A 27,989-nucleotide genomic window follows, 5' to 3' on the forward strand; every position below is an offset into this window, starting at 1 on the left:
CCCTTAGACTCCAACCTCTGCTCAACCTTGACCGTCTGGGTGACCTCAGGTACCACCATCTGAAGTGAGAGTCCAAGGTTCAAGGGCCTACCCACCTTTCACATCCCAGGTACTGGAGGGTATGCCTCCGCCTTCAGGTGGTTCCGCAGAGCCAGGAAATGGCCAGCAGAGGGCGCCTCATTGGCCATAGTGAAGCCAATGTTGCCCAGAACAGAAAAGGCTCTAGGAACCAAGAGCCCTAACTGGGGGGAGGCTGTCCTGCTTTACCCCCGAGGCCAGCTCCCAGGTGCACAGACCACAGACTCAGCAGCCAGGCAGAATGTAGGTCTTGCTGTCCCCGCACGGTGCACAAGTCACTGACCTTTCTGAGCCTTGGTTTCTTCATCTGTAAATGGGCCTAACAATCATGCCTGCCTCACAGGTTTCTGTGAGGAGTCAGTGAAGATCAACCCCATAAGGTCTGATCTATAGGGGCTGCTATTTTTATTAGCAGTAGTGGTAGTTGTATCTTTAAGTTCCTGACTCAAAGGGTATCCAATCAGTGGTAACTATGACAATGACAATGATGAGGATAATGATGGAGGACTCAGTCACTGTTTATTTTCAATTTCCTAAGCAGGGAGCACCAGCACCTACCCATCTGGGATGTCTCCAGTGACAGGGAGCTCACTATCTCCTCAGCAGCCCATTTTCACTGTTAGAGCTCCTCCTGCTGAAAGGTCCCTCCTGGATGATGCCCCCGCCCAACTCATTACTCAGGGTGACCTGGCTGGCCTGGCCTCTGAATTCAGGCCGCCTCATCTCTGAAGGGTCTGCCTGAGAGGCCCATGAGGTCGAGGAGCCAGGACCTCAGCAGCTGGATTCCTGCCTTTGCTGGAAAGGTAGGGCGCTCACAAGTGAACCCAGGTAGCTTCACCAGCAAGAGATTCCTGGTGGTTCTTGTTGCTGTTCAGAGTTCCTTTTCTGCTGACTGGGAGAAGTGGAAAGAAAGCCCCTGCTGTCCCTTGGACCTTCCTTCAGTCCCCAGTCTCAAGAATGGCTGGATGCTGGAGAGGGCATCCGATGACCCAGAGCCACAAGTCCAGGAACCCTGGCATTCTAGTTGGGAGGCCTCAGCTCCTGCCCCACCTCCTGCCAGGCCTCCTCATCTGTATTTGTGGGTCCCAGGGAAGTGCTCATGGGTCTGGCACCAACAGGTGTGGTGGGGAGGGCAGGCGTCAATGCTGGACTCAAATCTTGGATCGGCCCATGCCTTCTCTGGCAAATCCCCCACCTCTCTGAGCCTATTCCCTCACTGGGCACCCATCTCAGCATGGCGTTGTGGGGAGTATGTTCTATGTGAAAAGGAAAATGCAGTACCGGGCACATAGTAAGTATCCACTAATGTAGCAGGGGGTACAGAAGTGCCTCATGTCTCCAAGACCTTCCTTGTGCCTGAGTGGGCCAAGGTGGCTCTGGGAGTGGGTTATGCCAGGCACGATCATATCCTGATCCATTTCTCGGTTAGCGGGCACCTTGTGCGTGTGCCTGCGTGTGCAAGGGCGCACTTGTGTGTTCACAAGGGGGGATGGGTGTGCACACATGTGCATTGGGTGTGTATGCATGTGCAAGCATGTGCGTGAGTATGCATGTGTATGTGTGCTTGTACCTAAGGCTGTCCATCCCGGGGATTCCCAGGGCACATGCCTACTTGCAGGTGCCGGTGCAGAATCCCTGCACTGATTCAGGAGACCCCTCTGTTCACTGTTACTATGGAAACAAAGAGGCAATCCTCAGTCTTGGGGAGAGCCTAAGGTGCCAGCGATGAGAGCTGACCCAGTGTTCTCAGCAAGGGAGACGGATCGGGAGCATGAGGCCCTGGCATACGGCAACCTCAGCCTCTGGGGGTTGGGTTCTGGGACTCTGGGAGCCTCGGAACCCTGTGGGAAGCCCACACTTCTCCGAGGCATCCTGGCTTACTGGAAAGAGCTCAGGAAATAGAGCTGGGTCCCATCTTGGATCTGGCCCTAATCTCATGCGCAGTCTCAGGCAGGGAACTCGATCTCTTTGTGCCTCTGTTTCTTCATCCATAAAATGGGGCCAATAGTGGGTACCAGCAGAAGCCTTGGGTTGGGATGTCACCTTTCCTCTCCCCGGAAGGACCTACCCTCTAGGCTGTATGAATGTGTACCCCTGAGCCCCGCAGTGTCACACAGTAGCCTCCTTCATGTGAACCACCCTCCAGTGTCTTGTGGGCTCCTCACAGCAGCTCTAGGAAGGAGGAGGTTCACAGAACTGAAGCTCCAGGAGAACACAGCTGGCCGTGGTGGGATCAGGTCTGCTGCCCCCACTCCTGTGGGCCCAGCCTTGTACCACATGTGCAATCTCTCAGGCTACCAAGCCCCGCTGCAGGGGTGATTGGGGATTCCATCAGCTTCTCTGGATTGTAAGAGGCAGGCGGGGGTGGGGGAGAGTCATCCTGTGGCCATGGGCCCTGGGCAACCCCCCAGAGCAGAGCTGGGCTGCTGGAAGGCTTCTGGGGAGCAGATCCCAATTTAGGAAGGACTTTAAAGATTTGGGGGGGCAGCACCTGGCTGGCTCAGTCAGAAGAGCTTGCAACCCTTGATCTCAGGGTCATGAGATTGAGCCCCACGCTGGGTATAGAGATTACTTAAATAAATTTAAAAAAAAACTTAAGAAAAAATTTTTGAGGGGCACCTGGGTGGCTGTCAGTTAAGCATTGGACTCTTGATTTCAGCTCAGGTCATGATCTCATGGTTTGTGAGTTCAAGCCCTGCGCTGGGCTCTGTGCTGACAGTGTAGAGCCTGCTTGAGATTCTCTCTCTCCCCCTCTCTCTTTCTTCCTCTCTCTCTACCCCACCCCCATCTCTCAAAATAAATAAATTTTAAGAAATAAAGACATGTAAGAACTTAAAACAAGCTTTTGTTTGGACTCTTTAGATTTTGACTCAAGTCTCAAATGAGGTCGAGTGCCTGCATGCAGGTTGTAGACATGCATATAGAATTTCATATACAGTTACAAATGAACACTCAGCTTCCTGCCCTTTATCCTACTTCCAAGAGTGACTATTCCATTTGCTGTGACCCCAGGAACAATTTTCAAACAGAGATATACCAGGAGAAGCTGCAGGAGCAGACTGAATGTGTAATGCGATGAAAATGTGTAAGAAAGACCCAAACGCTTATTTGCCGGAAGAGCTGTGACAGAAGGGGCCACTTCTGATTTGAGGAGGGGGCAAAAGAGTGGGCCTGGATGGGGGACCTAAGGCAAGCCATCGAACCTGAGGCCCTTTCAGCTGAGAGTTGCTTTCACCAGCAGAGGGAAGAGGAAATATTGTGCAGACAAGGGGTGGCTGGGATGTTACCTCACCTGCCTGCATCACTTTACCCCACCCCCGCCTAGGTTAAAGCCCATATGCAGGGAGATGGGGGTCAGGGAGCCCCCTTCCCCCAGATTTGACTCCAGATCCTTTCTTCAGCGTAGAAGGGCCATCTGTAGAGGAGATGGGCCTTGGGGGAGTTTTCGGAGGAAGGTGGAGGGTAGGAGCTGAAGTGGAAGGCAAGCGTTGGGTGTATTATGAAAAGTCTCCAACACCCACTTACTCTGGTAGTGGTGGGGAAGGTTATTAAGCAGGGAGGAAGATTATATGTGGAGAAACCGAAGGCTGGGGAGCTATAAGAGGACCAGGTGATAATATAGGGCCACCAGAGGAGGGAGTGGGGTGGAGTGGGGGGTGAGTTGGGTGGGGGTAGAGGACAGGGCAGGCCTGAGAGGAATGCTTTGGTTGAACTCTGACTTGGGAAGTAAGTGTGGGATGAGGAGAAGAGAGGGGTTCCTGGAGGGGACCCAGGCACAGGGCAGGCTGGGTGGAGGGCCATAAGCTGGATGCTGGCTAGCTTGAGGCCGAGGTGCCTGGGGGCTGGAAATACAGGCTTTACTGAGAAGAAACCAGAGTCAGTGGGGTTGTTTTTGTCAACTTTTCCAAAGCTGGGAAGGGGCCACATCAAGATGTGAACCTGGGTCTGTTTCCCTGCAATGTCTGTAAGTTCACACTGAGGGACCAGCAAAGGTGCAGCCCCTTTCTGCCTCCCTTTGGCTCATGGATTCTGAGCGTGGCAGAGAGATCAGCTGCTCATGGTTTTTTTTTTTTTTGTTGTTTTTTCTTAAGAGAAAGAATGCTCACATGAATGGGGAGGGTCAGAGGGAGAGAGAGAATCTTAAGCGGGCTCCAAACCTAGTGCAGAGCCCATTTAGCACAGAACCTGCCTCCAGTGGAAACCAACTCAGGGCTTGATCTCACAACTGTGAGATCGTGACCTGAGCTGAGATCAAGAGTCGGATATTTAACTGACTAAACCACCCGGAAGCCCCTCAGCTGCTCTTACCCAGGAGCAAGTGGGGGATGAATGGAATGAATCTTACCCAGGACTTGGTGCTTTTCTTGGGGGCACTGTGGCCATCCCACCACCAAGGAGCCCAGTAACCTCAGGGACTCTGCAGGCAGAATCTTTAAGCCCAAACTTCTGCTCAGTAGGGGGACCATCTCCAACCAACCCCTGCCTTCCTGATCCCTCAACACCAGCGAGGCCCTGTTAGCTGGCTGGAGCTGGCATTAACAGAGCACTGACTGTACAGGCCCAGTGTCCCGAAATTTACAAGCTTCCTCTCACTTAATCCTCACAAAGACCCTTCAGGGAGGCATTAAAATTATCGTTTCCATTTTATAGACGAAGGAACCGCCTGAACCTTCCAGAGGTGAAGGTTTGCCCCCCTCCACTGTGGGGTTGGGGGGCCGGGTCAGGTTGAGGCTGCTCTGTGATGTGGCCCAGCAGCTCTCTGAGCCCCATCTGTAAAGTGAAGCTTGATGGAGGGACGCCACCCAACTCTGATTTCAGTTCTGCAGTCCCAGCTCGCAGGACTTTCCCAACACCCCCACCACCCCCGTTGTGTTCCTCATGGCCCAGCTCCCTTGGGAACAGCCAGGCCGGCCCCCTCCCCCTCGCGGGCTGTGCTCTTGGCAGCTCTGAGGCCCTGGGCTCTGGTCCGGGGGTGGTCCCCGGCGGTGGGAGGGGTGGGCAGAAGCTGGGATCCGTTGGGCTAAGACTGGGGCATCCTCAGAGACCCTCAGACCCCCACCTCTGGGTCCATGGTGCTCCAGGCTGGGGTGGGCAGGGCCCTTTGGAAAGGGGTGGCTTGAGGTTTAATCACTTTATCAATGTTTGTTTGTGTAATTCAGCCCTGAGATGCTTTTCCCTCCATCTGTCCCCACCATCTGCTCCCATCAGGATTTTCCAAACCATTTGGGACCTGAGAGGGGAGGGTGGGGGCTGTGCCTCTGAGGGGGCTGGGGAGGGGCTGCTTCCACCTACCACACTGAGAGACTTCCAGAGGGGAGCCTGGGCTCCTGAGTCACATGGAATTGGGTTCAAATTTTGGCATTGTTACTTTCTTGCTGTATTACCTCCAGCAGGTGGCCTCACTTCTCTGAGCCTCAGTCTCCACATCTGTGAAATGGCAGTAACATTATTGACTCCTCAGGATTAGTTCAGATCAAAGGAGGTGATGCCTGCAAAGTACTCTGCATACAGTAGGTGCTCAAGAGATCTGCAGTCCCCTCTCCATTCACCCCCCACTTGCTTCTCTCTCTGGCATCCCTCTTTAGTGCTAGAGGAGGGTGGCCACCTCTGGTTTCTGTACCCCAGCCCCACTCCTCAGACCCTGAGGACACCGCCTCCTGTGGGACTTGCCCTTTCTTCTATCGCCCATGGGTCCTACTCACTGCTCAGTTCTCTCAATGACTCCACTCAACATCTACCCTAAGCTGTGCCTCTCTCTCCCTCCTGGATGCCTCAGTTTGGGGTGGGAGGGGGATGAGTATCATCAGCAAGGACACCCCCCCACCCTCACCCCCACAACAAGTCTTCATAGAGCCCTTCAAATCTGCAGGGTTCCAGGGCCACTGAGGCCTCCTGTCTACTATGCTTATGCCCAGAATTTCAGGCCTGAAGAGATTGTGGGGCACAAATGAGGCCTGTCTGGTCAGAAGTTTTGACAGGGGATGTTAAGGCACCCAGGTCACTTGTCTAGGCTCTCTGTTCCAAAAGGGGATAAGACTTGCTCCAGATTATCCAGAAGTGAGGGACCCAGGTAGGTCTCCTGACAGCTGCCCCTCTGGCCCGCTTTTCTGGGCTATATCTCAGGGCACTAAGTCTTAGGCCTTGGTGTACAATATGGGGAGCCCCAAGCCTTCCTCTTTGGCTCTGGGGGACCTCCCATTGCTTCTTAGGCCCCCAGGAGGGTAGAGGTGTCTGATTGGAAGTAGTACAGAGCCTACCAGGGTTCACACTCTGCCCCCAGATCTACCCCACTCATTCCAGGTACAGGGAAAGTCAAAAGAAGGTGAGGCTTCCAGGAAGAGGAGAAGGCATGGTCCTGCCATCAGAAGCCCCATCTACTGGGGAGACAGAATTCAGACTGGGGGCCCTGAGGGCAGAGCATCAGAGTTACCCTCATAGGGAAGAAAAACAGCGGGAATAGAAGAAGGCTCCTGAGGGGCTAAGCCAAGAAGTCAGTCTGTAGGAGGTCAAGCTGGCATGGGGTGGTGGGAAGAAGCAGAGACAGTGACTGAGCAGCACCCTATGAGGATAAACTGCGACCCCCCACCCCAAGGATGGAGAGGAGGATCCAGACCCAGCTGGGAAGATTCTCTGGCTTCAGGCCGAGAGAGAGGAAGGAGGAGGATGGGGAGGAGAAGCCCAGGCAGTGAATGCTGGGCAGTCCCCTCATCCAGCTCCAAACAGGGCAGGCTCTCCAGGCCTAGTGGGGAAGATGGAGGAAGCTTGTCACTCCAGGGGCCTGGGGTGGGGCCTGAGCAGCAAGTCTCTCCCTGCCCCCAGGTCCTCACACAGGAGGCAGCTGGGAACCACCCACGCATGTCTGGCATCTCTCACGCCTCCACTGGGGGTCCCAACACCAGAGCCAAGGCACACGGAGGAACTGATGTTCTAGAGGGCCCACATGTCCAACCTCCCCCACCCCCTCCACCGCCGCCTGGCTCCCCAGCTCCTCCAGTTGGGACCTCCCCATCCTCAAGCAGGAAGGACTAAGACTAGACTTTGACCATCTGAGTGGCCTGGTTGGGGACCTGGAAGTGGAGCTTTGGTCTGAGCCCTGGAGAGCCAGGGGTGTCCCGGCTGCCACCGACTTGGGAGGAGGTGTCCAGTCAGAAGGCAAATGCTGTCGGCTCACCTTCAAAGTAACCAGACTCCTCTCTCTCACCCTGAAATGGCCCCTGGCTTCCACCCTGGCCCCCACTCTTCAAGTCTGCTCTTGACAGAATGCCTGAGTAAGCTTGACCCGAAAGTCAGACCCTCACTCTGCTCAAGGCCCCAACCTAGAGCATCCCATGTCACCTGGAATAAAATCTACAATCCTTGGAACGGTCCTCACAATCTTTGGAATGGTCCTCAGCACTGCCACCATCCCAACCTCTAAACGCCGATCTCAACTTTTCCCAAAATATGTATCTAATACACTACAGAGTTGACTTGGATATTTTGTCCACTGTTTACTGCCCGCTGCTGTAACCCCACTGCCTAGAAAAATGCTGGGCACAGAAATAGTGTTTGATGAGTATTTGTGCGATGAAAGGATGAAGGCATATGGATTCAAGTCCAGGCCTTCTATTCACCAGCTGTGAGACATGGGGAAAATCATTTACCCCTCTGAACTTCAGGTTGCTCATTTGTGAAGAGGGGACAATAAGGCCCACCTCCTAGAGATAAAGGACAAAATTCGAGCCCAGGATGTATGTGTGTGTGTGTGTGTGTGGGGGGGGGTGTTGTTGCAGAAGCTGGCTGAAGGAGGATGCAGCCCCCATCCTGGCAGGAGGAGATGTGCTGGGGGGTCAGCGACTCCGGAGAAGGGCTGTCCTGAGGTAAGGTGCCTACGCACTTCAGAACCCCCGAGACTGGACAGCAGAGGCAGAGCTTGGGGACGGAAGCGAGTATGGGAGGAGCAGTTTAGATCAATGTGGGGAGGGGAGATTCATTCTGAGAGGGGTGGGGGGTGGGGGGAAGGGCGGTGAGATCCGGGGCGGTGGGCAGGAGATGGGGGCGGGGCTCTCTAAGGCCGAGGTGGGGGAGGGGGCGTGTCTCCCCCCGCCAAGACCTCCCGGACTGGAGAAATGGGAGCTGCCCCCTCGCGAAAGAGCCCCCAGCTCTGTTAGTTCGAGAGTTGAGGCGTGGTGGCAAGGAGGGCGCCTATCGAACCGCCCAGGCTCCGGATTCCGCTCGCTGAGCGACGTGCGGCTTCGCGCCCAGGTAGGGTTGGGGGTGGAGCGGCCGGGTTGCCCTCGGCTCGGAAAGACGTCTCTGGGCACTGACCCCCCCGGACCCCATTCGGGCTACCTGAGTCGAGATGCTGAGGAGATGGAAACCTCTGTCCTCCTCCCCCGGCGGGCGCTCCCTAGTGAGGGGGCCGGGGAAGTGAGGGCGTCCCCTTCCCTCTCCCGGGCAGGGGCGGGGGCAGAGCCTAGCTCACTGCTTCCCCCCGCCCCGGGGCTGGAGGGGAAGGGGAGGAACAGGGACCCCCCCCAGGGGAGGGGCTCCGGGCCAACGCCGCGGGGCGTCTCCCTGGCAGTCCCTCCCCCCGCCCCCCGCCCGCCCCTCCGGCCGCCTCTGCCGCCGCGCGCCGCAGCAGCGCCGCCTTCCCTGCGCAGTCGGTGTCTCCGCGTCGCTGGGTGAGTGGGGGCTGCTCCGGCCGGGGCTGGGTGATGCGGGGAGGGGGCAGCCCGGAGGGAGGGGGCCCCGTCCAGCCTCTCCAACCCCGCCGCTCTCGCGCCTCCCGGGGAGCCTCCTTCCGAGGGCGCTGGGGAGAAGGGGGCTCCCCAGGGGAAGAGCGTGGCGCTCTCCAGGGTCCTGACCGCCGAGTGGCCAGCGGGGAGGAGTCGCGTTCCGGCCGCCTCGGAGCGCCCCCTCCAGGAGGGGCCCCGCGCCCGGCGCTCTGAAGCGTGGGCTCAGGGCGAGAGCTGGGGAGAGGTTTGGAGAAGGTCCCCAGGGCGAGTTTCTCAGGTCGAGCTGGGGGGCCTCCCACTCGGGGGACTAGGGGTCTTTGCGGAGACAACAGAACCTTCTACCACCCTCGTTTCCAAGTCTTCCGATTTGGAGGGGCAGTTCTGAGGGTGGCAGGGAGGAGGGGGCCACTGGAAGATCTCTCCTGCCCAGCGCATCTCTCTGCCCCCGCCCCGATGACCCAGTTCCTTGGACCTTGAGGAGGGGACTAAGGGACACACTTCTCCGCCCCAGCCCCACGCATTTCCTCAGTCCCCTCCCACACACTTGTTCATTGGGTCCTCAGTCTGGGGCAGAAAAGGCTGCTTTAGAATGGAGGGTCACCAACTTGCAAAAACATGCATGTGACACTGCTGAGGACACACACAAGTCCACTAAATGGCCACTCAGGCATATCCCCCTCATACTGTGATGGGTGCGTACCTAGTCACATGCACATATATTGACTGAAACACACGGGAGTCAAATGCCATGCAGAAACCCGAGACATATGTGCGTACATGAACCCAAGCACTCACACACATGTTCATCCACATGTGCACAGAGCTATGTGCAAATGCACACACAAGGAACATCCTCACCCTGTCTCACTCACAGCCCGAGGCTGGGGGGAGGGATTCACTTGCATACACCCCTACACTCCTGCCTGGAACTGCCTGGCTGTCTCCTCTCCATTGCCTTCCCCTCAGCCCTCCGCGCCTTAACCTCCTTTACTGAGGGGATCTTTCTGGACTATGTGAAAGGTAAGTATTGGGGAAAGGTTGGCTGGCCAGGGCTCTCACTGGAAAAGAGGCCCCTGTTATGTCTGAGAAGGGCTGCAGCTCCCTCTCCTGGGACCTGCAAGCACCCCTGGGAAAAGAAAGATGGCAAGGCTGCCTGAGGGTCCCACGTGCAGCTGGCCATGTGAGAGGTGTCAGCATGGGAGTTGGCTTGTGATGGCATTTGTGAGACATGTGGGGTCGTGGGCTGGTGTCTTGATGCACAGGGTATGGGAGCTGTTCGTGAGTGGTGCTGTGTGTCAGTACATGTGAGTTGTGGAGCAGAGGGAATGTTGTGTGGAGGCATGGTGACCCATGGTGGTATGTGAGTGGCATGGGAGCCAGTGTATGGGTTTGGTGAGCTATGTAGCATTAATATGTGTCAGTGTGTATTCATTTGTATGTTGTTGTGCATGAGTCTTGTGGCATCTGGGTACACATAAATCATTTTTATTTGACACTTATGTAGCACATATACGTGTAGGCATCATTCTAAGTGCTTCACATGTATTAACTAATTTAATCCCCACAATAATGAGGTAGGTACTATTACCCTCATTTTACAGATGAGGCAGAGAGAGTATAAGGAACTCATCTAAGGTCACCTAGCTGGCAAGAGGCAGACCTGAGATTCAAACCCAGGTGGTCTGGCTCTGGAGCCTAGGTTAACATCTATCTTACGCTGGCCTTTGTCAGGCACACATGTGTGGGGGAGAGAACAGGTCAGTGTCTGGGCTGCAGGTGTATTTTGTAATGAGCAGGCATATGCGAGGCAAAGAAGGAGCAGGAGGGAAGAGGGAAGAGGACCAGAAGGCCTTTTTGCACCTCCCTGGGCAACTCTGGGAGGCAGCCCTGTCACTCCATGGCTTTGCGACCTGAAACAGGTCACCTCACTTCCTTGAGCCTGCCTTCTCCTCTGTAAAGCGGGGCTAACTCCTGGACTTCACTTTGTGAGTGTGAAATGATATTCACTTGTGAAAGCCCAGTGGCCGGCACTGAGAAGGCTCTCCTGTAAATGTGAGTCCCCTTCCCTTCCTCCGTCTCCTGGTCTGTTCCCTGGGAAACTGTAAGGTCCTGGGAAATGGTGTGGAGCGTGTCACGGGCAGGATGCCGGGGTACGGGCTGTTGACTTTGGGCCAGCTGCTCTCTTTCATTGGGTCAAATGAGAGACTGGAGAGCCTGGTGTCTGGGGGGCCTTCCTGGAGTGGCGTCAAGGGGCCAAGAGGGCCTGACCATTTCCTCTCTACCCCTTGACCCCCTCGGGAATCCAGGTGGGACTTGGCTTGGTGGCCATGGGCAAGCAGAACAGCAAGCTGCGGCCAGAGATGCTGCAGGACCTGCGGGAGAACACGGAGTTCTCGGAGTTGGAGCTGCAGGAGTGGTACAAGGGCTTCCTCAAGGACTGCCCCACGGGCATCCTCAACGTGGACGAGTTCAAGAAGATCTACGCCAACTTCTTCCCCTATGGTGACGCCTCCAAATTTGCCGAGCACGTCTTCCGCACCTTTGACACCAACAGCGATGGCACCATTGACTTCCGGGAGTTCATCATCGCGCTGAGCGTGACCTCGCGTGGCCGCCTGGAGCAGAAGCTCATGTGGGCCTTCAGCATGTATGACCTGGATGGCAATGGCTACATCAGCCGCGAGGAGATGCTCGAGATTGTGCAGGTGGGCCCCTGGACCCCTCAGAATGCCAGATGCAGGGCCCAGCAGTTGGCACCCCCCATTCCCTTTCATCCTCTCGAGAGCCCTTGTGGGTAGGTAGTGGCGGGTGCTACTCTTGTGACCCATTTAAAAAACTATTAGGAACTGGTTTCCAATTTAAAGAAAAGTTGAGAAAACTCTCATATATCCTTTACCCAGATTCACCAATTAACTTTTGCCATATTTGCTTTATCATTACGGGCATGCGAGCGTGTGTGCAATGCTTCGCTGTTGTTCTGAACATGACCCTCTACCCCTGAATACATCAGGATATATTTCCTAAGAACAGGAACATACTCTTACATGACCCATAATATAATTATCAAAGTCAGGACATTTGATATAGAAACTATTTTCTAATGTAGATAAATGCTATTATCTAACTTACAGACCATATTCCAGTTTTGTCAACTGTCTCGAAATGTTCCGTAAGGCGCTTTTTACCCAGGTTGAGGATCACACATTGCATTTCATTGTTGTGTCTCTTTAGAGTCCTGTAATCTGTAATAATTCCTCAGTCTTTGTCTTTCAAAACTTGACATTTCTTCAGAGTACAGGCCAGTTATGTTTCATTGATCCTCATTTACTCAGGAGAAAATGAATGCTCAGGTAAAGATATTGGCCCAAAGCCACACAGCCTGTAAGTGGACTACCTTGGGTCCACCATCCACTTTCCATGAGGACACCCAGCCACCTTTCAACTGACTGAGGACCCATTAAAAACCTAGTACTAAGTGATATGTTTATATCCATGAGCCAGTGCATCCTTACAATAACCCCGCGAGGCTCAGAGAGGTGAAGTGACTTGCTCAAGGTCACACAGCATGTATGTGGTGGAGTCAAGTTCAAGCTGGCCACCACTCAGAGTTGCCCCTAGAAGGGGATCCGGCTTCTAGTTCTGGAGTTGGCTTCAACTCTTAGATTTCCCATTTGTAAAATGGGGATGGTGATACTGACCTCACAGGGAGATTTAAGGACCTGATATAAACGCTCTTTCTTAGTACAAGTTTAAGTGTAGCATATATTAGCTCAATCTTCCAGAGTGCCTATCCCCCTGGCCCAGCATTGAAGTCCATCAGGGCTCTGGTTCTAGTCTATCTATCCAGTTCCTAGTTCACTTTTTGCCTGAGCCTGTGTTTCTTCACCCATATAGTGAGGGTGTTAGCTCCCTACAGCACCAGGTTATTGCAGGTATAAAGTGGGACAGGGGTTCTAGCAGGAGAGAAGAGAGTCCTCCATATGATTGTTACTTGGCAAATGTTAGATGCTGTCGGTTGCTATTCTCTCCTCTGCACATTCTCTGCTCTAGCCAGAGTGGCCTTTTCAACATCCTTAGGATACGCCCTGAGTAATCCCACTGCACAGCTTTGCACAAGCTCTTGCTCTTTCCTTTTGCCTCTCTGAATCCTTTCCCTCTGGTTCCTCGGCTCTGCTGCTTCCCCTTCCATTGCATCCAGCCCCTACTGGATTCTTGCTTTGGCTTCTCTCTTGCTAAGCATCGGGGTATGCTCTCTTGAGCTAGACTAGCATGGGCTGCTTGGGGATGCGCTGCCCTCCCTGTGTCTATCACTAAGGGTAAGGCCTTAATGTTTGTGACCCCCATGGACCAGGCATGAACTCTCTAGCTGACGGACAGTGGGAAGTTCTGGGGGAAGTTCAGGGTGATGGAAACAGCAACAGCTCAGGGATTGAACATACCAACCAATATGAGAGATGTTCACGTTTTACCACTTCGTGTGGTTGCACTGCTCTATACTGGTAAATCTCAGCCCTGTTGGGGGCGCCAAACCCAAGACATCAGTCATGCCCAGCTTCATTCCTTCGGCCTCCTCAGGACCCCTGCCTGGCTGACCTCTGCTACGTAGGCCCTGATTTCCTTTATGGCAGCCGGGCAGCCCGAGACGGCCAGTGCAGACAGAGCTCTGCAAATCCCAGTGACTGATTAATTACAAGTTGGCTCCAATGAAACAGTAAGTGCATAATTCCAGACAATTAATTAGGAGGCCCAGGAGAGGGCTGTCACGAGGGGAGCAGTCACTCTCTAAGTCACCTGGCCATCCTTCTCAGGACCCAACCCTGTGGACACACTACAAGGGAAAACGCTGCGTCTTGGCCTCTTGGGGCTCCCACTCTGGTGGGAGAGAAGAAGTCTGCACTGACTAGCTAAATGTGGCATCTGGAGTCTAGGGGACTGAAAGGCAGGGAAGGCCTGAGGATGTGGTGGATGAGTAATGATTATATTATGAGCTGCTGTTTGCTGACCACTTACTCCAGCCAGCTACTATTCTAACTACAACAGTGTCTCATTCAATCGTCTGGACAATCCTAATGAGGGAGAAATGAGGAAACAGGTTCACAGAGGTTAAGGACTTGTCCAAGGCTACACATAAGGATTTGTCCAAGGCTTCCACATTAGTGGAACCAGGATGCCACTCCAAGTCCATCTTACTTCAAAATCCCTGCTGGTCATCACTACCCACAAGCATCTATCCCACAACTCTGAAGGAGTGGATTCTAATTCAGTCTCTGCCGTCAATTCCCTTTCCAAGCCTCCATTTCTTATCTGGAAAATGGGGATCATGATACCTGCTTTTCAGGGCCGTTGTGAGGTTAAGAAATAATGCATGTAAAGTACCTGGCACACGGCAGGAGCCTGATAAGTGGTAGCTAGTACTATTATTCCAGGAAGAGGCTGTATATTCTGGGAAACCTGAAAGGCATGGAGGGGTTGGTTGTGGCAGTGTCACTCACCAGGGGAGGCCTGATGATGGAGAGGTCAGCAGGGACCAAACGAGAAGTACCTTGAGTGACCAGGGCTGAATGGTTTGGACTTGGTACAGAGGGCAGTGGGAGGCACCAAAGGCTTTTAAGCCGTGGAGTCCCTGCCAGATGCCAGGCACTGTGCTAAGTTCTGAGGATATGGGTACTAGCTAGATATCCATGATCTTTAGCTGTATGCTGGAAACTAGGTGCAATCCTACAAAATTACTTTCAGAGAGGTGTCCCCAAAGGAAGAGCCCAGGAGGCTCTGGGCCAGCATATGGACCTTGACCCAGGCAGGATCAGAGAAGGCCTCCCTAAGAAAGCGCTATGTAAGTGGAGTCCCAAAGAAGAGTGGGAGGCAGCAGAAGGAGCGTGGGGCAGCATCCAGAAGGAGCTGGGTGCACGGTGGGCCTGGAGGGAAGCCTGTGTGTGATGGGAGCGAGGCGGCGGCCCACTGGGCTGGGGACGTGGCGGTGGAGATCTGTGTTTGGAAAGCTTTCAGAGGCAGCGTGGGGGACAGATGCGAGGGAAAGAGGCCGGAAGAGACCAGTACGGAGGCCGGATCTGGATCTGAGGCAAGGGAAGTTTATGGGATGGGAGAAGGGAGGCTTCTTGGCAGAGGTGTCAGTTGCAAAGAGCTGGAACATCGGGGGGGGATCCGTCTGGTCCTTGAGTTCTGGGGCGCCAGGACCCAGTCTATCCCACAGGCCAAGCCCTACGTGCTCTGCCTACATTTAGCACAAATATCCTCCTTCGTGTTGCCTCCAGAGATCCTGCACGTGGCAGCTGCAGTTCTGGGCACAACTGAGCGCATGCTGTCCCCGCCTCTGGCAGATGCTCATTTGCGTTTATTTGCATAATGCCCCCGCCCTCTCTGGGCCCTGCGGCCTCGAGCCCTACAGCCCTTAGTGCGGCTCTGCGCCCCCTGCCGGCCACACAGGCACCGCAGCCCAATGTCACCTCCTTCGTCCAGCGCCCCCTGTAGGCGGCCGAGAGCGGGCTGCCCAGGGCCCCGAAGTTTCAGAAAAGCAGCCCTAGGCCGGTACTCATCCTGGAGCCCGCAGCGCCCCGCACCAGCTCCTAAGCCCGATGTTCTAGCCCCTTCGCTATCTGGGTCCCGATATCCTCCAACCTCTCTCCTGGCCCACTGCACTCAGCCACCCCCAAATTCTCGGCGCCCACTCAGCTTCCTCCTGCAGGTCCTTTGTACGTGCAGATTGCTCTGCCAGCAATGCCTTTCCCACCTGGCGCTCCAAGGGAACTTGGTCAGGGCCCGCTCCAATAGCCCCCTCTTCTGGGAAGCCTCTCCAGGCACTCCTTCCTAAACTAACCCCCCTTCCCGTTCCCCCACGCCTCCGTGACCATCTCTCCACCTCACCCAAGCGGGGGCAGCAATCTTCTGCGTGTGTGGAGGCCGTTTTGGATGCTGGGGGTGGGGGGCTCGGGCAGGCTCCTCTCACTCCCTGCCTCCCCCTCCCGCCCCTCAGGCCATTTACAAGATGGTTTCGTCCGTGATGAAGATGCCGGAGGACGAGTCGACCCCAGAAAAGAGGACCGAGAAAATCTTCCGCCAAATGGACACAAACAACGACGGTGAGGGGGCAGGGATGGGGCGGGGCGGGTGCCACTCCCCCTTCCTCTCCCGCGGCTCTGCTCGGCCTCCTCTCGCTGCGCGGCCGCCTTCTCCAGTATCACTGCTCCCCTCGCCCCGCAGGCAAGCTGTCCCTGGAGGAGTTCATCCGCGGGGCCAAAAGCGACCCGTCCATCGTGCGTCTGCTGCAGTGCGACCCCAGCAGCGCCTCCCAGTTCTGAACGACAGGACCCAGGTTCCCCCTCCTCCCTGCCTTCACTGGCCCTCTCCCGGCTTCCTTTCCTTGTGTCTATCCAGGCTGGGGGTCAGGCTGGTCGCACCCCCCCCCCCCTTTGCCCACAACCCCCGCCCCCAGGGCCTGCACTCTGGGGTCTATGGAGAAGGCAACCCTACAGCAAGCAAGCGGTTAGCACCCTCAGTCCAAAAGGCAATATCTCCCTTAGGCAATGATTGAGACGCAGGCTCTGGCTGGGTCTGCCCTCCCTTACCCAGAGGGAACTTCAGCCATTCTCCCCCGCCCCCACCCGCACCCCGACTCACACGCAGCCTCGAGCTCCTCCCCCAACCACCGGGCAAGCTCCCCCACCCCCACCCCGCCCTTGTAGCTCTCAGCCTGGGTGGAGGGCGGAATCATGCCCAGGTGAGGAGGCTGTCTTCATTTGGATAGGAGGAAGGATTCCGGAGGTGTGGGGGTTTGAGGAAAAAGCTTCCTTGAGTCGTCCTTTCCTGCAGGAGGGCCTCGACCCTTCCTGCTCCACAGCTCTTGTTGGCCTGGAGGCCACGATGCAAAAGGAACCCCCCCCCCCCCCGCAGTTCCAGGCTCCCAGCTGTGGGTCCCATGAACCCCCACCTGCCTTTCAGCACTCGATGAACACAGACCCACCGATCCCTCTGTATATTTTTCCTCTCTCAGAAAGACACACACACAGGCCCACGGATGGGCAGACACATCCAGAGCCCCAACCACAGCATCCTGTGTGGGAAAGAAGGACAGGGCCCCCCGCCGAGTCCCCTCCCCTGCTGCATGCATCCACGTGGAGCATCTCTGTTCTTTTTAATAACTTCAGAATAAAGTCTCATTTCAGTGCAGTGGGCTGGGTAGCTGAGGGAAGGGGTTGAAAGCCCCACCCGGGCCCCTGAGTGACCAGTGAAACCTCTCGGGTCTGTTCCAGGAATCCTGACCTGGTCACGGTGCAGACTTGGTTGCAGGGGGCCCCAGTGGTCACGGGGCCTGGACGGGCCACCAGCTCTCAGAGGGTCAGCGGCTCAGAGCTGGTGCAGCTCAGCAGGTCATGGCCCTCCACGGGCTCTGGGCTCTCCTGCATCTGCAGAGACACAAGAGGCTGCCGGGGACTGGGTCTCCTCCTATACGACACCCAGGGGAGGGGATGAGGGGAGGGCTGGGAGGATCCCTGGGGCAAAAGAACCTCACTACCCCCTCCCATGCAAGAGCCAGACCATACCCTTGGAGTGCCCCCAGATTGAACCCAGATACTCCTCCCTCTCCCTCAAGACTCATCCTGGGCCTTGGGGGAGCCAGGTTTCAGCTGTGTGACTTAGCTGGGAGATCTGACCTCTCTAAGCCTCTGAGCTTCTCCCTTTCATCCTGGAGGAAAAACTACTGCTCCAGTTCTCAAGGCAGGGGCCCCATGCAGAGGGTAGGGGCAGACCAGCCTGGGCTTCCCAGCAAGGGCTCCCAGGAAATATGGGGAGTCGGGGCTGATGGAGGGGGTGGCAGGCCTTACCATGTGGTGGCTGCTTTTCCCCCACCAGGGCCTCAGTTCCAGCAGCTGGTGGGCGAGCTGGGCACAGCGCACAGCAAACACGCTCTCTGCCACGCAGAACACTAGCGAGATGCCCCAGAGGCACAGGCTGGAGCTCTGCGGGGGGGCACAAGGGGCAGGATGCAGGGTGGGTCTCCAAGAACCCTTCCCACCTCTGATGAGCCCCTGGGTGTCACCACCCATCCCCCCCACTCCTCCAGCCCTGCCCTGTCCCCTCCTGCAATCCCAGGCCTGAGCACTCACGTAAATGCGCGTGGGGTCGAAGGGACAGTCAGGCACCAGTACCAGCAGTCCGGGGCTTCCAAAAGTGCAGGCAGCCAGCAGCGCCCGGCCTTGGGTGGCAAAGGTCACGGCGATGGAGGCCAAGAGGCCCAGGGCACAGGTCAGAGAAAGAAGGGCACAGGCCATGCTCGAACTAAACACTGTCCAGCGCTGGATGGGGGAGGCCACCGGTCAACGGATGTCAGGCTTGGTCCCATGGGGTCAGCCTCACTCCCTCCGGGCAAGCTAGGCCCTTTGGGGTGGCTGCTGCCCCCACCCGACCCCTACAGCCCCTCCCAGGAGGAGCCACATACCAGGGGGATGCTGGGGAGGTAGCGTGACAACACGATGGCTGCAACGCCTGAGGTGATGACCTGTGGGGAAGGAGAGCAGGCAGGTGTCAGGGGCAGCTCCGGGTAAAGATTCCACTGAGGCCAACTCTAGCCCTCCAAGCCCCCGGCCCCTCATCTCCGCTCAGCTTTGGCCTCACTACCTCCATCTGCACAGAGGCACTGCCTCCTCACGGTCCAGCCCCGAAGAGATGTTTCTAATATCTGGTAACTCCCTGCCTACAACCTTCCGTGACTCCCCACTGCCTATAGGGACCTGTGTAGCCCAGGGCCACAGGGCTATGTCACAGGCTATACATGACATGTCTCTCTGGAGTGGAAAAGATTTGGGGGTAAACTAAGTAAACTCAACTGGCAAGGAACTAAGCACAAAATTGTTATTTTAACAAGTCAGAACACTTCATGGAGGAGAATTCAATGGGCTGAGCCCATGGGAGGCAGGTGGTCTGATGGCCACCCAGCAATGGCTTTACTTCACTGAACAGCCCCAAGTAAGTGCCCCAAGCTCTCTGGGCTAAGCCCCAGTCTGCAGGATGAGCTCACAGAAAGGACACTAGCTTTGGCGTCAGACACAAATGGTTTCAGATCCAGCCTGGCTTCTTTGTATCAACAGGAGGTTGGGTGAATCCTCAGTGTTGGTTTCCCCCTCTGGAAAGCAGGGGTAACAGATGCCCCCTGTTGCCAGATGCAGTTGAGGATTAACGGAGGAAATGAGGGCAAAGCTGAAGGGGTCCAGCCCAGAGCCCATCCCCGGTGGATCTCCTAACCCTGAGCTCACTGCTCTCCCGGAGTTCCTTACAAGGCTGGTGAGAGGAACACTGGGGTCACTGGGGAACCCCAGGAGTCACTCCAGGGGACACTACACACATCTGCACAGCCCGGCCCGTCCCACTGACTGAGGCTTCTCCCGCTTGCTGGGGCATGTGATCTCCATTCACCTAAGTCTTGACGCCAGCGGGCTGTTCGAGCTTCACTTTGTAGAGGAGAGACTAGGCTTAGAGAGAGGAAGAAGTCCCTCAGCCGGGAGGTGGCAGAGATGGAACTCAAGGCTTTGATGGATGGATGTTGCCCAAAAGCTGCAGCCACCTCTGCTAACAGGTGGGAAAGAGCTCTGTGACCTTCAGAATGCCAGGCCCCTTCATTCGTGGATTCCTCAAACAGGTACTGACACCTGGTCATAGCCACGGCCACCATTAATTGAGCACCTACCATAGACCCAAGCTATGTGCCTAATGCTAAGTTCCTGCCAAATTTGTTTTTTCGGTGTCCCCAGAATAGATCTTAGCCATTCCCACCTCCACACCTTTGCATCTGCCATTCTCTCTGTCTCTGGAATGTCATCCCAGCTTCCTCTCCTACTTGCTGGCCCCAGCGTGCCTCCTATGTGGGCTATGGTAATTGCAGCCTATCTTTGAACTCCTACTCATCCGTCAATATCCAGCTCAGGGGCCTCCAGCTCTGTGAACACTCCTGGACCCTCCCAAGCTCAGCTGATGCTCCTTCCTTTTGTCCAGCACTGCCTTGGTTACTTCCTTATCATCATAATAATCCCAGTTCGCAAGCGTGAGCACTAACCATGCGCCAGATACCACGACACGCACTTTACGTGGATCTCATTACGTGGATCACTTTACGTGATCTCATTCATACTCACGGGGACCCTCTCAGGTGGACAATGCCACCATCCCCATGTAATAGACAACGCAGCTGAGGCAGGGAGAGCTTGAGAGACCAGAGGCTTGGGGCTCTCTCCTTGCCCACCCCAAGCCCCCTCCAGCTCCCTCTCGCCAGTCACCCTCCCCGCCTGGCCATACCACGATGGCGGACGTGACAGAGAGAATGTTGACCACGCAGTACTGCAGAGCCACGGCATCACGTGGGGCAACCACGTAGCGCAGCACAGTGCCGTGCAGAAGAGCGGCTGCAATGAAGCTCACATGGCCCAGCACTACCAGCACCAGCCCTGTCTTCATCAGCACCTTCCGGAAGTCCCCCACACTCAGGCCACCTGTGGGGGACAGCCAGGTCAGGGGCATGGTGCGGCTCAGCCTTTGGCAGAGGAGAAGGCTGAGGCCCTGGCAGGATTAGTGGACACTGGGTGCTAAGTCTGTTTCCGGAGGGCTTGGGGTCAGTGACTTGTCTTCTCTGAGCCTCAGTTTCCTCATTTGGAAAAGGGGTTCACAACACCTTCGTGAGAGTCTTTGGGGCTCTAAGGCTGGAAAAGCACACAGGTGGTACTTAATAAAGGGCAGGAGTTCTTGTCAGTGCTCAAGGTTACGCGTGACAGGGACACAACTTGAACCCAGGTCTCTAGCTCTAGGTCCATGATCTTTCCACGAAGCTCCCCATTCACTGATTTATTCATTCAGGAGTTTGTTACTCAAATGCTCAGAGTGCCTGCTCTGTGCCAGGCCCTAAGGTACCACGGTGAGTTTGACAGTCACTGTCTAGGCCCCAAAGAGCCCCTAGTGCACTGGGCAGGGATCAGATCCTGCTTGGGATTCAGTTTGGTGTGTAGAGCCTGGCACATAGTAGTCAACTCACAATTGCTGAACTGACTTGGGGCAAGAAACTCAAGCCTCTGAGGACCCATCTCCTCATCTTTAAAATGGGAAGAGGGGTGCCTGGCTGGCTCAGTCCAAAGAGCATATGACTCTTAACCTTGGGGTCATGAGTTTGAGCCCCACGTTGGGTGTAGAGATTACCTAAATAAATTATTAATTAAAAAAATAATGAAATGGGAAGAATAACCCTTGTCTCCCAGTGGAGGTGGGTCCCAGGAGGAGACAGATGGGAAGGTAGGTGGGGCATACCCTGGGGGTGCTGGGAGAAGCAAGCTCTTGGTGCAGGGAGACTGGACAGGGACAGAGCAAGTGGGGGAGGTTGGGACCAAAAGAACATCAGAGACTCATCTGCAGATTCTGAGTGGCCAAGTGGCTATGCAACCCCTGTCTGCACACCTCACGGGGCGGGGCGGGGATCTCTCCTCCTTGGGCAGCTCAGGCTGTTCCATATCTGTTCTTTGGAATGTCCCCTATGGGTCCTGGCTTGGCCCCAGAGGACACACACTATGCCTCCTGGCCCTGTCAGCCCCCTCATTCCAGCCAGCTCTGGGAAACTGGCCAGGCCTCTAAACTAAGTTCTAGGAAGTCCCTTCCTACACCTCAGTCTCCTCATCTGTGACAGACAGGGTTGGATCCTATTTCATATATGGGAGCCCTGTAGCTAAAAGAAATGAAAGAAAGAAGGAAAGAGAGCGAGAGAGAGAGAGAGAGAGAGAAAGAGAAAGGGACAGGGAGGGAGGGAGGAAGGATGGGAGGCAGGACGAGAGAGAAAGGAAGGACAAGAGAAAGGGAGGGAGGAAGGAAGGAAAAGAAAGGAAAGAAAGAAAGAGGAAGGTAAGAAGGAGGAAAAAGAAAGACAGAAGAAAGAAAAGAAAAGAAAGGAAAAGAAAAGAAAAAGAAAGAAAGAAAGAAAGAGAAAGAAAGAAAGAAAGAAAGAAAGAAAGAAAGAAAAAGGAAGGGAGGAAGGAAGGAAGGAAGGAAGGAAGGAAGGAAGGAAGGAAGGAAGAGGGAGGGAGGGAGGAAGGAATCACTAGGGTGGATATTCTTGGGGGCCCTGTGCCAAGAAGCAGTCCCTGGGAGCAGCAGGGTAGGGCCACTGTCATAGCCCTTCTGTGTGACCTTGTGGTGTATAAACTCAGGAGGGGCCAGCGCAGCTGGTCGCTGAGACACCTGGGGCCCTGCAGGACCCTCTGGAGCAGGACTGGGTCTCAGAGCAGAGGGCAGGTGATGGCTGGATGGGACCTTGGAACTGGGATGGCCTCATGAAGATTAACTGCTAGTCAAACAGGAAGCTTTGTCCCAAGGGCCTGACCCACCTCGCCCCATCCACCCACCTGCCTGGCAGCCCAGACACCACCTGGCTCAGGGTTGGGCTTACGAACAACAACCTCCTAGGACCAAGACTTGGTCAAACTGGAGGGACAGGACCAGTGTGGGGCTGTGCCTGGAGCCCCCGGACAGAGTGTCAGGGCAGTCCTGACCTCTCCTGTCTAAGTGATCATTCTTAAAGCACTTAGCAATGGGTTGGCACTTCACTCTCAGGAGCCAACTTCGTTCCCACAGCAGTCCTGGGAGGTGGTGCTACCACCCCATTTTACAGATGAGGAAACTGAGGTTCATGAGGTCTCTTGGCCAGAAAGCGGGGAGTCCCCGGGTCTGTCTGATGCCCAAGAGCAGCATCACTGTGCCCAGGGAGCAAGGGGAGGAGACACACCAGTCCCGCTCTGTCTGGATCCTGTTGGAGGAGTGGAAGGTTGGAGGTGGGAGGCTTTTGCGAGGCTGAGGAGGCGAAGGGGCAGGGAGCCTCTGGCTCAGGGCTCCCCGGGCCCTGGATCTCCCTCCCTCTGCTCTCCTTCTGGGCCAAGCGCGCGCTGCTCTCTCCAGCGACTCTCCTCCCGCCTGGGGGTTCCCTCCTCCGCCGGAAAGGAAAGTGGGGACGGAGGGCCGAGGCGCTACCCCACCTCGAGAGGATACCAGCGGCCCTCCTCCCTCCACCGCATTGCTGGGGAAACTGAGGCCGAGAGCGGAAAGTGACCCTCAGAGAAGGCGGCGGGGGCCTCGCGGGCCGTCCCGCCGCGGCTCACCCAGGCGCAGACACATCTCGGCTCCCGCGCGGGCTCTCCGCGGCCGCTTCAGCGGGGCTCCGGGTGCCGCGGCCGGCCGCGGGGCCCCGCTCACATCCCGGTCCGCAGCCTGGGCGCCCGCCCGCGCCGCGTCTGGGTCCCGGGCTCGCCGGCGCCCGGCCGGCCTCCCTTCCCGTCACCCCCCGGGCGGCCCAGCCCCGGGCGGGCCCTGGCGGCTCGTTTGCATCCCGGGCCGGTCCGACCGGCTGGGCAGCCCTTCCCCGCCCGCCCGCCCGGCTGAGTCACGGCGCTGGCCCCACCCACCCGCCTGCCCGCCTGCCTCGGCGATCCCAGCCCTCCCCAGTGGTCCCATTGCACAGATGGCCACTGAGGCTCCGAGGCGCAGCCGTCGTCCAGATGGAGGCCGTACGCGTGTTGGCTGTGGCTGCCGTGACCTGGTGGGCGCCTGGTCGGGCAGCCCCAGGGTGAAGGTTGGGAATCTACTTCTTTCTAGAAGATGGGTGGTGCAGGAGCACTACCTGGGAGACCAGAGTCTGTTTCCTGACTTACTGTAGGACCTCAGACAAATCACTTTCCCTCTCTGGGCCTTAGTTTTACAGGGCAAAGAATGGGCTCTGTCCTGGGAGTCTTTGGTCCTCCAGGCTGAGCAAGGCACTTTATTCCCCTGTCTTGGAGGTCTCTGTTCTCTCATTGGAAAATCAGGGATAATAAATGCTGTCCTCTACGCGGGTGATGAGACAGAATGAGATACAAAAATGAGATAAGAAAACACTTTGAAAATTCTCTAGAGTACCTTCAAAGACAGAGTGTAGACCCAGCGGGATCACGCAGTAGGAGCTTCACATATCCTGGCTACTGGTTACTGAGCCTCTTTAAAGTGCCAGGATGGACCCCTGCCCTCCTGTGTTTTGTCCTCAGCAAAGGAGGACCAAGAGCACCCAGCTGGACGTGGTAGAGTTAGTGGGAACCCAGATTCCCACTCGGGTCTCCATGCCCACGTTTCCCATTGTGGCCGAGCTGGGGCTGCCTCCCAGGGCTTTCTCAGCCCTCAGAGCAGGCCTCTGGGAAGCACTTACGTGGCATCTGGGCAGTGGCCCTTCATCGTCCGCACCCCCCACTGCACTGGTCAGTGGCCTTAAGCGCAGGAGCTGGCTTGGTACTTCCGACACCAGATGTCCACTGAACGTGTGCCTTTCTGCATGCCTGTTACTGGTGGCAGCTGTGCGCCCTGTGTGTCTGACACCTGGGTCAACACGCAGAGCTTCTGGAGTCTGGAGGACGTTAACACCAAAGGAGGGAGTGGAGCCGTCTGAAACTGGGTCCGGGAAGCCCCTGGGGGTCTCGGCAGGCTGCCCTGATAATCCCTCAGCAGACATGCTTCCCAGTTACCTGCTGTCTGACGGGGGAGCGGTGCACGGCAGGGACCGAGTGGGGAGAAAGACTTGCAACGTGGAAGGCAAGTTGGGGGTGGGGGGAGGTAGAGGGGGACAGTTCATGAAGCCACTGGGCTGATGCTCCCCCAGGCTGGCATTTGAATTTTTATGTCCATGGAGACAACCTTTCAGTAGGGCAGTTGGGCAGGAGTTATCCACATGGCAAATGGTCAGACACTTGTACCTGTGACCCAGCAATTCAATTTCAAGGTCTTTACCTTACACACCAAAAAGTGCAAAGATATGTGGGCGTCGTTATGGACAAGCTGTTCCTAATAGCAAGCGGTAACACCAAAGTGATAACCAAGAGAGGTGTGGCTCCCACAGAGAGGGAGGGAAGGATTTTTGCTTTTGGTTTTACACATGGCTATATTGTAGAAGTCTCACAGTGAGCATTTATTCATGTCTTGCTTTCGTTACAAAGACAGAAAGAAAAGGACCCCTGGTCACCGCCACGCTACCCCACTCCACCAACTTTCTGATGACAAAAGGCCACCTACCTCCCAGGGGCCGCCCTGGAGGGCACATGTGGTCACGTGTGTGAGTGCATGTGGCTTCTCTATCAGTGTCAGGTGGTTCCCCTGACACAGCCCATCTGGGCCTTCTTGGAATTAGGCTGGGGGCCTGGACCTCTTAAATGCCTCTGCTTTCAGATGCACAGATGAGGATTCTCTCTTTTTATTCTTGGAATGATACTGAGTTAAAGATTATTATCCTGTTTTAAAGATGAGAAATTTGAGGCCCAGGCAGGTGAAAGGCTTTTCAAACATCACACAGCATGGGGGCGCCTGGGTGGCTCGGTTGGTTAAGCATCCCACTTCAACTCGGCCCAGGTCACGAACTCACGGTTCTCAGTGATCTCAATGATCTCATCGTTCGTGGGTTCTCAGGTCATGATCTCATCGTTCGTGAGTTCGAGGCCCATGTTGGGCTCTGTGCTGACAGCTCAGAGCCTGGAGCCTGCTTTGGATTCTGTGTCTCCTGCTCTCTCTGCCCTCCCCCGCTTGTGCTCTGTCTCTCTAAAAATAAATAAGCATTAAAAAAAAAAAAGATCACACAGCATGTATCAGTGGTATGGGGCTGAGACCTGTGTATTTGTAAAGGCTGCTCCTGAGTGAAGGAGGGGACTGTGGGGATGGGGAAAAGGGGAAGGGGAGCCCTAGCCTCCAGGGATGGGCCCGGCACCCTCCCAGGAGGGTAAACTGCCTGTCTGTTTCTTCCCAGATAATTTCCCAGCCATGGCCCAGCCTTAGCTCCCTGGTTATTTCCATTTCTCTTCCTTATTGCCAAGTGGTCAAAGTCCAAGCCACCCAGTGTCCCTTGCCTCTTCCCCACCCTTCTGCACACTGGCCTGGGCTTCCGGGAAGAAATCTAGGCAAAGCTCTAGTCCCTTACCCTCTACCAACACACTGTGACACGCTGGCAGCTTACTGCCATTCACCGGACCTCAGTTTCCCTGTCTGTCAAATGGGGATAATGATTACTTTCTCTGCCTCCTAGATCTCTATGGTATAAATAACTTGAGAGACATGAGAGTGGGTAGAAACCTGGCCAGAGAAATGCAAGCAGTAATCTCCCTTTTCCTGGAACATTTAACAACCAGGTATGGCCCAGTGCACTTCAACTGAAGGCTGGGTCTTCCCAGGGCATGGCCTCCCGGCTGGGCTGCTCAGCTGAAGAGAGGGTTCAGGCCTCTTTGATTATTCGAACACGTCCTCCATGTAAATAAAACAATCATGCACAAACCCTACCATATTCTGGGGTGCCTAGGTGGCTCAGTCTGCTGAGCGACCGACCCTTCAGGGTTGTGGGATCGAGCCCTGCATGGAGCCCCTTGTAGGGCTCCACACTGAGCATGGAGCCTGCTTAGGATTGTCTCTTTCCCTCTGCCCCTCTTTTCTGCTTGTGCACGCTGTCTCTCTCTAATATAAGAATAAATAAAAATAAAAAAAAACAACAACCCTGGGGCGCCTGGGTAGTGCAGTTGGTTAAGCGTCCAACTCTTGATCTCAGCTCAGATCATGATCTCACAGTTTGTGAGTTTGAGCCCCTTATTGGGCTCTGTGCTGATGGTGCGGAGCCTGCTTGGGATTCTTTTCTTCTCTCTGCCCCTCCCTGCTTGTTTTCTCTCTCTGTCTCTGTCTCTCTCTCTGTGTGTGTGTCTCTCTCTGTCTCTCAAAATAAATAAATAAACTTAAAAAAATTAAGCCCCCCCCACCATATTCTATTTTAGGAGTGTATATACATATGCATAAAACAAAAAAAAAAAAACAAAACAAAAGATCATGCTTGTCTGAGAGGAGAAGGTACTTAAAGGGGACCTTGGGATGTTTACAATTACAAATTCTAGATGCTGTGAAAGCGGACGTTTGTCATTTGTATTTTTTCCTATCTTTTACTTTTCTAAAAACATTTCAGGGGCGGGGCGCCTGGGTGGCTCAGTCGGTTGAGCGTCCGACTTCAGCTCAGGTCACGATCTCGGGGTCCGTGAGTTCAAGCCCCGCGTCGGGCTCTGGGCTGATGGCTCAGAGCCTGGAGCCTGCTTCCGATTCTGTGTCTCCCTCTCTCTCTGCCCCTCCCCCGTTCATTCTCTGTCTCAAAAATAAATAAATGTTAAAAAAAAAAAAGATTTAAAAAAACAAACATTTCAGGGGCGCCCAGGTGGCTCAGTCGGCTAAGTGTTTGACTTCAGCTCAGGTCATGATCTCATAGTTTGTGGGTTCGAGCCCCACATCGGGCTCTGTGCTGACAGCTCCGAGCCTGGAGCCTGCTTCAGATTCTGTCTCCTTCTCTCTCTCTTTCCACCCCACCCCCTACTTGCACTCTGTCTCTCTCTCTCTCAAAAATAAATAAACATTAAAAAAATTAAAAAATTTTCATTGTAGGAAACGTGGAGGAAATAACAGGAAAGTATAAAGAAGAAATCAGAGCTACCCATAATCCTCCCTGCCCTCACGGACAACCCCACTCACACTTTGGAGGGTCTTTTCCCGTGTACATGTATCATTTTCTCCCTTTCTGAAACTCCTGCCCTCTGGCTCTACTTTGCCTTGCTTCTCTTCACCATGATCTGTTGCCCTCCCTGTCACCCCCCTCCATCCATCAAGGACTTCAGAATTTCTGTCAGGCAGTCTGTCCTAATGTCCTGTTGATCCATGCAAATAACCCTCCAATACCTTTCCTTGATCTCCTTGGTGACCTTCGTCATGACCCTGCCATCCTCTCTGGGGCCACACCTTGGATGTTCCCCTCTGGAACCCCAGCCTCAAGGGTTCCCACAAGGCCCCCTCCTGCAGAATGCCTGTCTTCCGACTCCTAGTGCCTCATCCCCTGACTTCACAGAAGCCACTGGCCCATTCTGTTTCCTTCTGTTCAGTCAGCCTCTCCTGGCCGCTGGCCCAGCAAGCCTACACCACAAGGCTGAGCGTCTGAAGGCCAGCACAGTGATCCAGGTGAGGAATGCAAAGTAGAGGACTTGAGCTTGAGGAGGAGAGGGGGATTTGAGACATGTGATTGGTGTGCACCATTCCAAACCCTCTCTCCTCCTCTCTCCTCCTCCCAGGCGTTCCTCCAGCTCCACACGTGGACCCCACTCCATCCCTCATCCCCCCCACCTCCGCTAA

At 55.3% G+C, this 27,989-nt stretch overlaps 2 protein-coding genes across 2 annotated transcripts; one reads left to right on the forward strand and one right to left on the reverse strand.

The window, feature by feature from the left end:
- Positions 1-8,615: 8,615 nt before the first annotated feature.
- On the forward strand, positions 8,616-16,979 carry HPCA (hippocalcin). The gene is made up of 4 exons (XM_045476562.1): positions 8,616-8,741; positions 11,102-11,500; positions 15,787-15,892; positions 16,014-16,979. Exons 2-4 carry the CDS (start codon positions 11,123-11,125, stop codon positions 16,109-16,111), a joined length of 582 nt encoding a protein of 193 aa, XP_045332518.1. The 5' UTR covers positions 8,616-8,741; positions 11,102-11,122; the 3' UTR covers positions 16,112-16,979.
- Positions 16,930-23,139, reverse strand: TMEM54 (transmembrane protein 54). The gene is made up of 6 exons (XM_045476561.1): positions 22,934-23,139; positions 20,100-20,293; positions 18,250-18,309; positions 17,918-18,106; positions 17,636-17,770; positions 16,930-17,215 (listed from the first exon to the last, which is right to left on the reverse strand). Exons 1-6 carry the CDS (start codon positions 22,947-22,949, stop codon positions 17,141-17,143), a joined length of 669 nt encoding a protein of 222 aa, XP_045332517.1. The 5' UTR covers positions 22,950-23,139; the 3' UTR covers positions 16,930-17,140.
- Between the last annotated feature and the right edge of the window lie 4,850 nt (positions 23,140-27,989).

The sequence above is a fragment of the Leopardus geoffroyi genome, chromosome C1 (genome assembly GCF_018350155.1).
Source record: "Leopardus geoffroyi isolate Oge1 chromosome C1, O.geoffroyi_Oge1_pat1.0, whole genome shotgun sequence".
NCBI classification, from domain to species: domain Eukaryota; kingdom Metazoa; phylum Chordata; class Mammalia; order Carnivora; family Felidae; genus Leopardus; species Leopardus geoffroyi.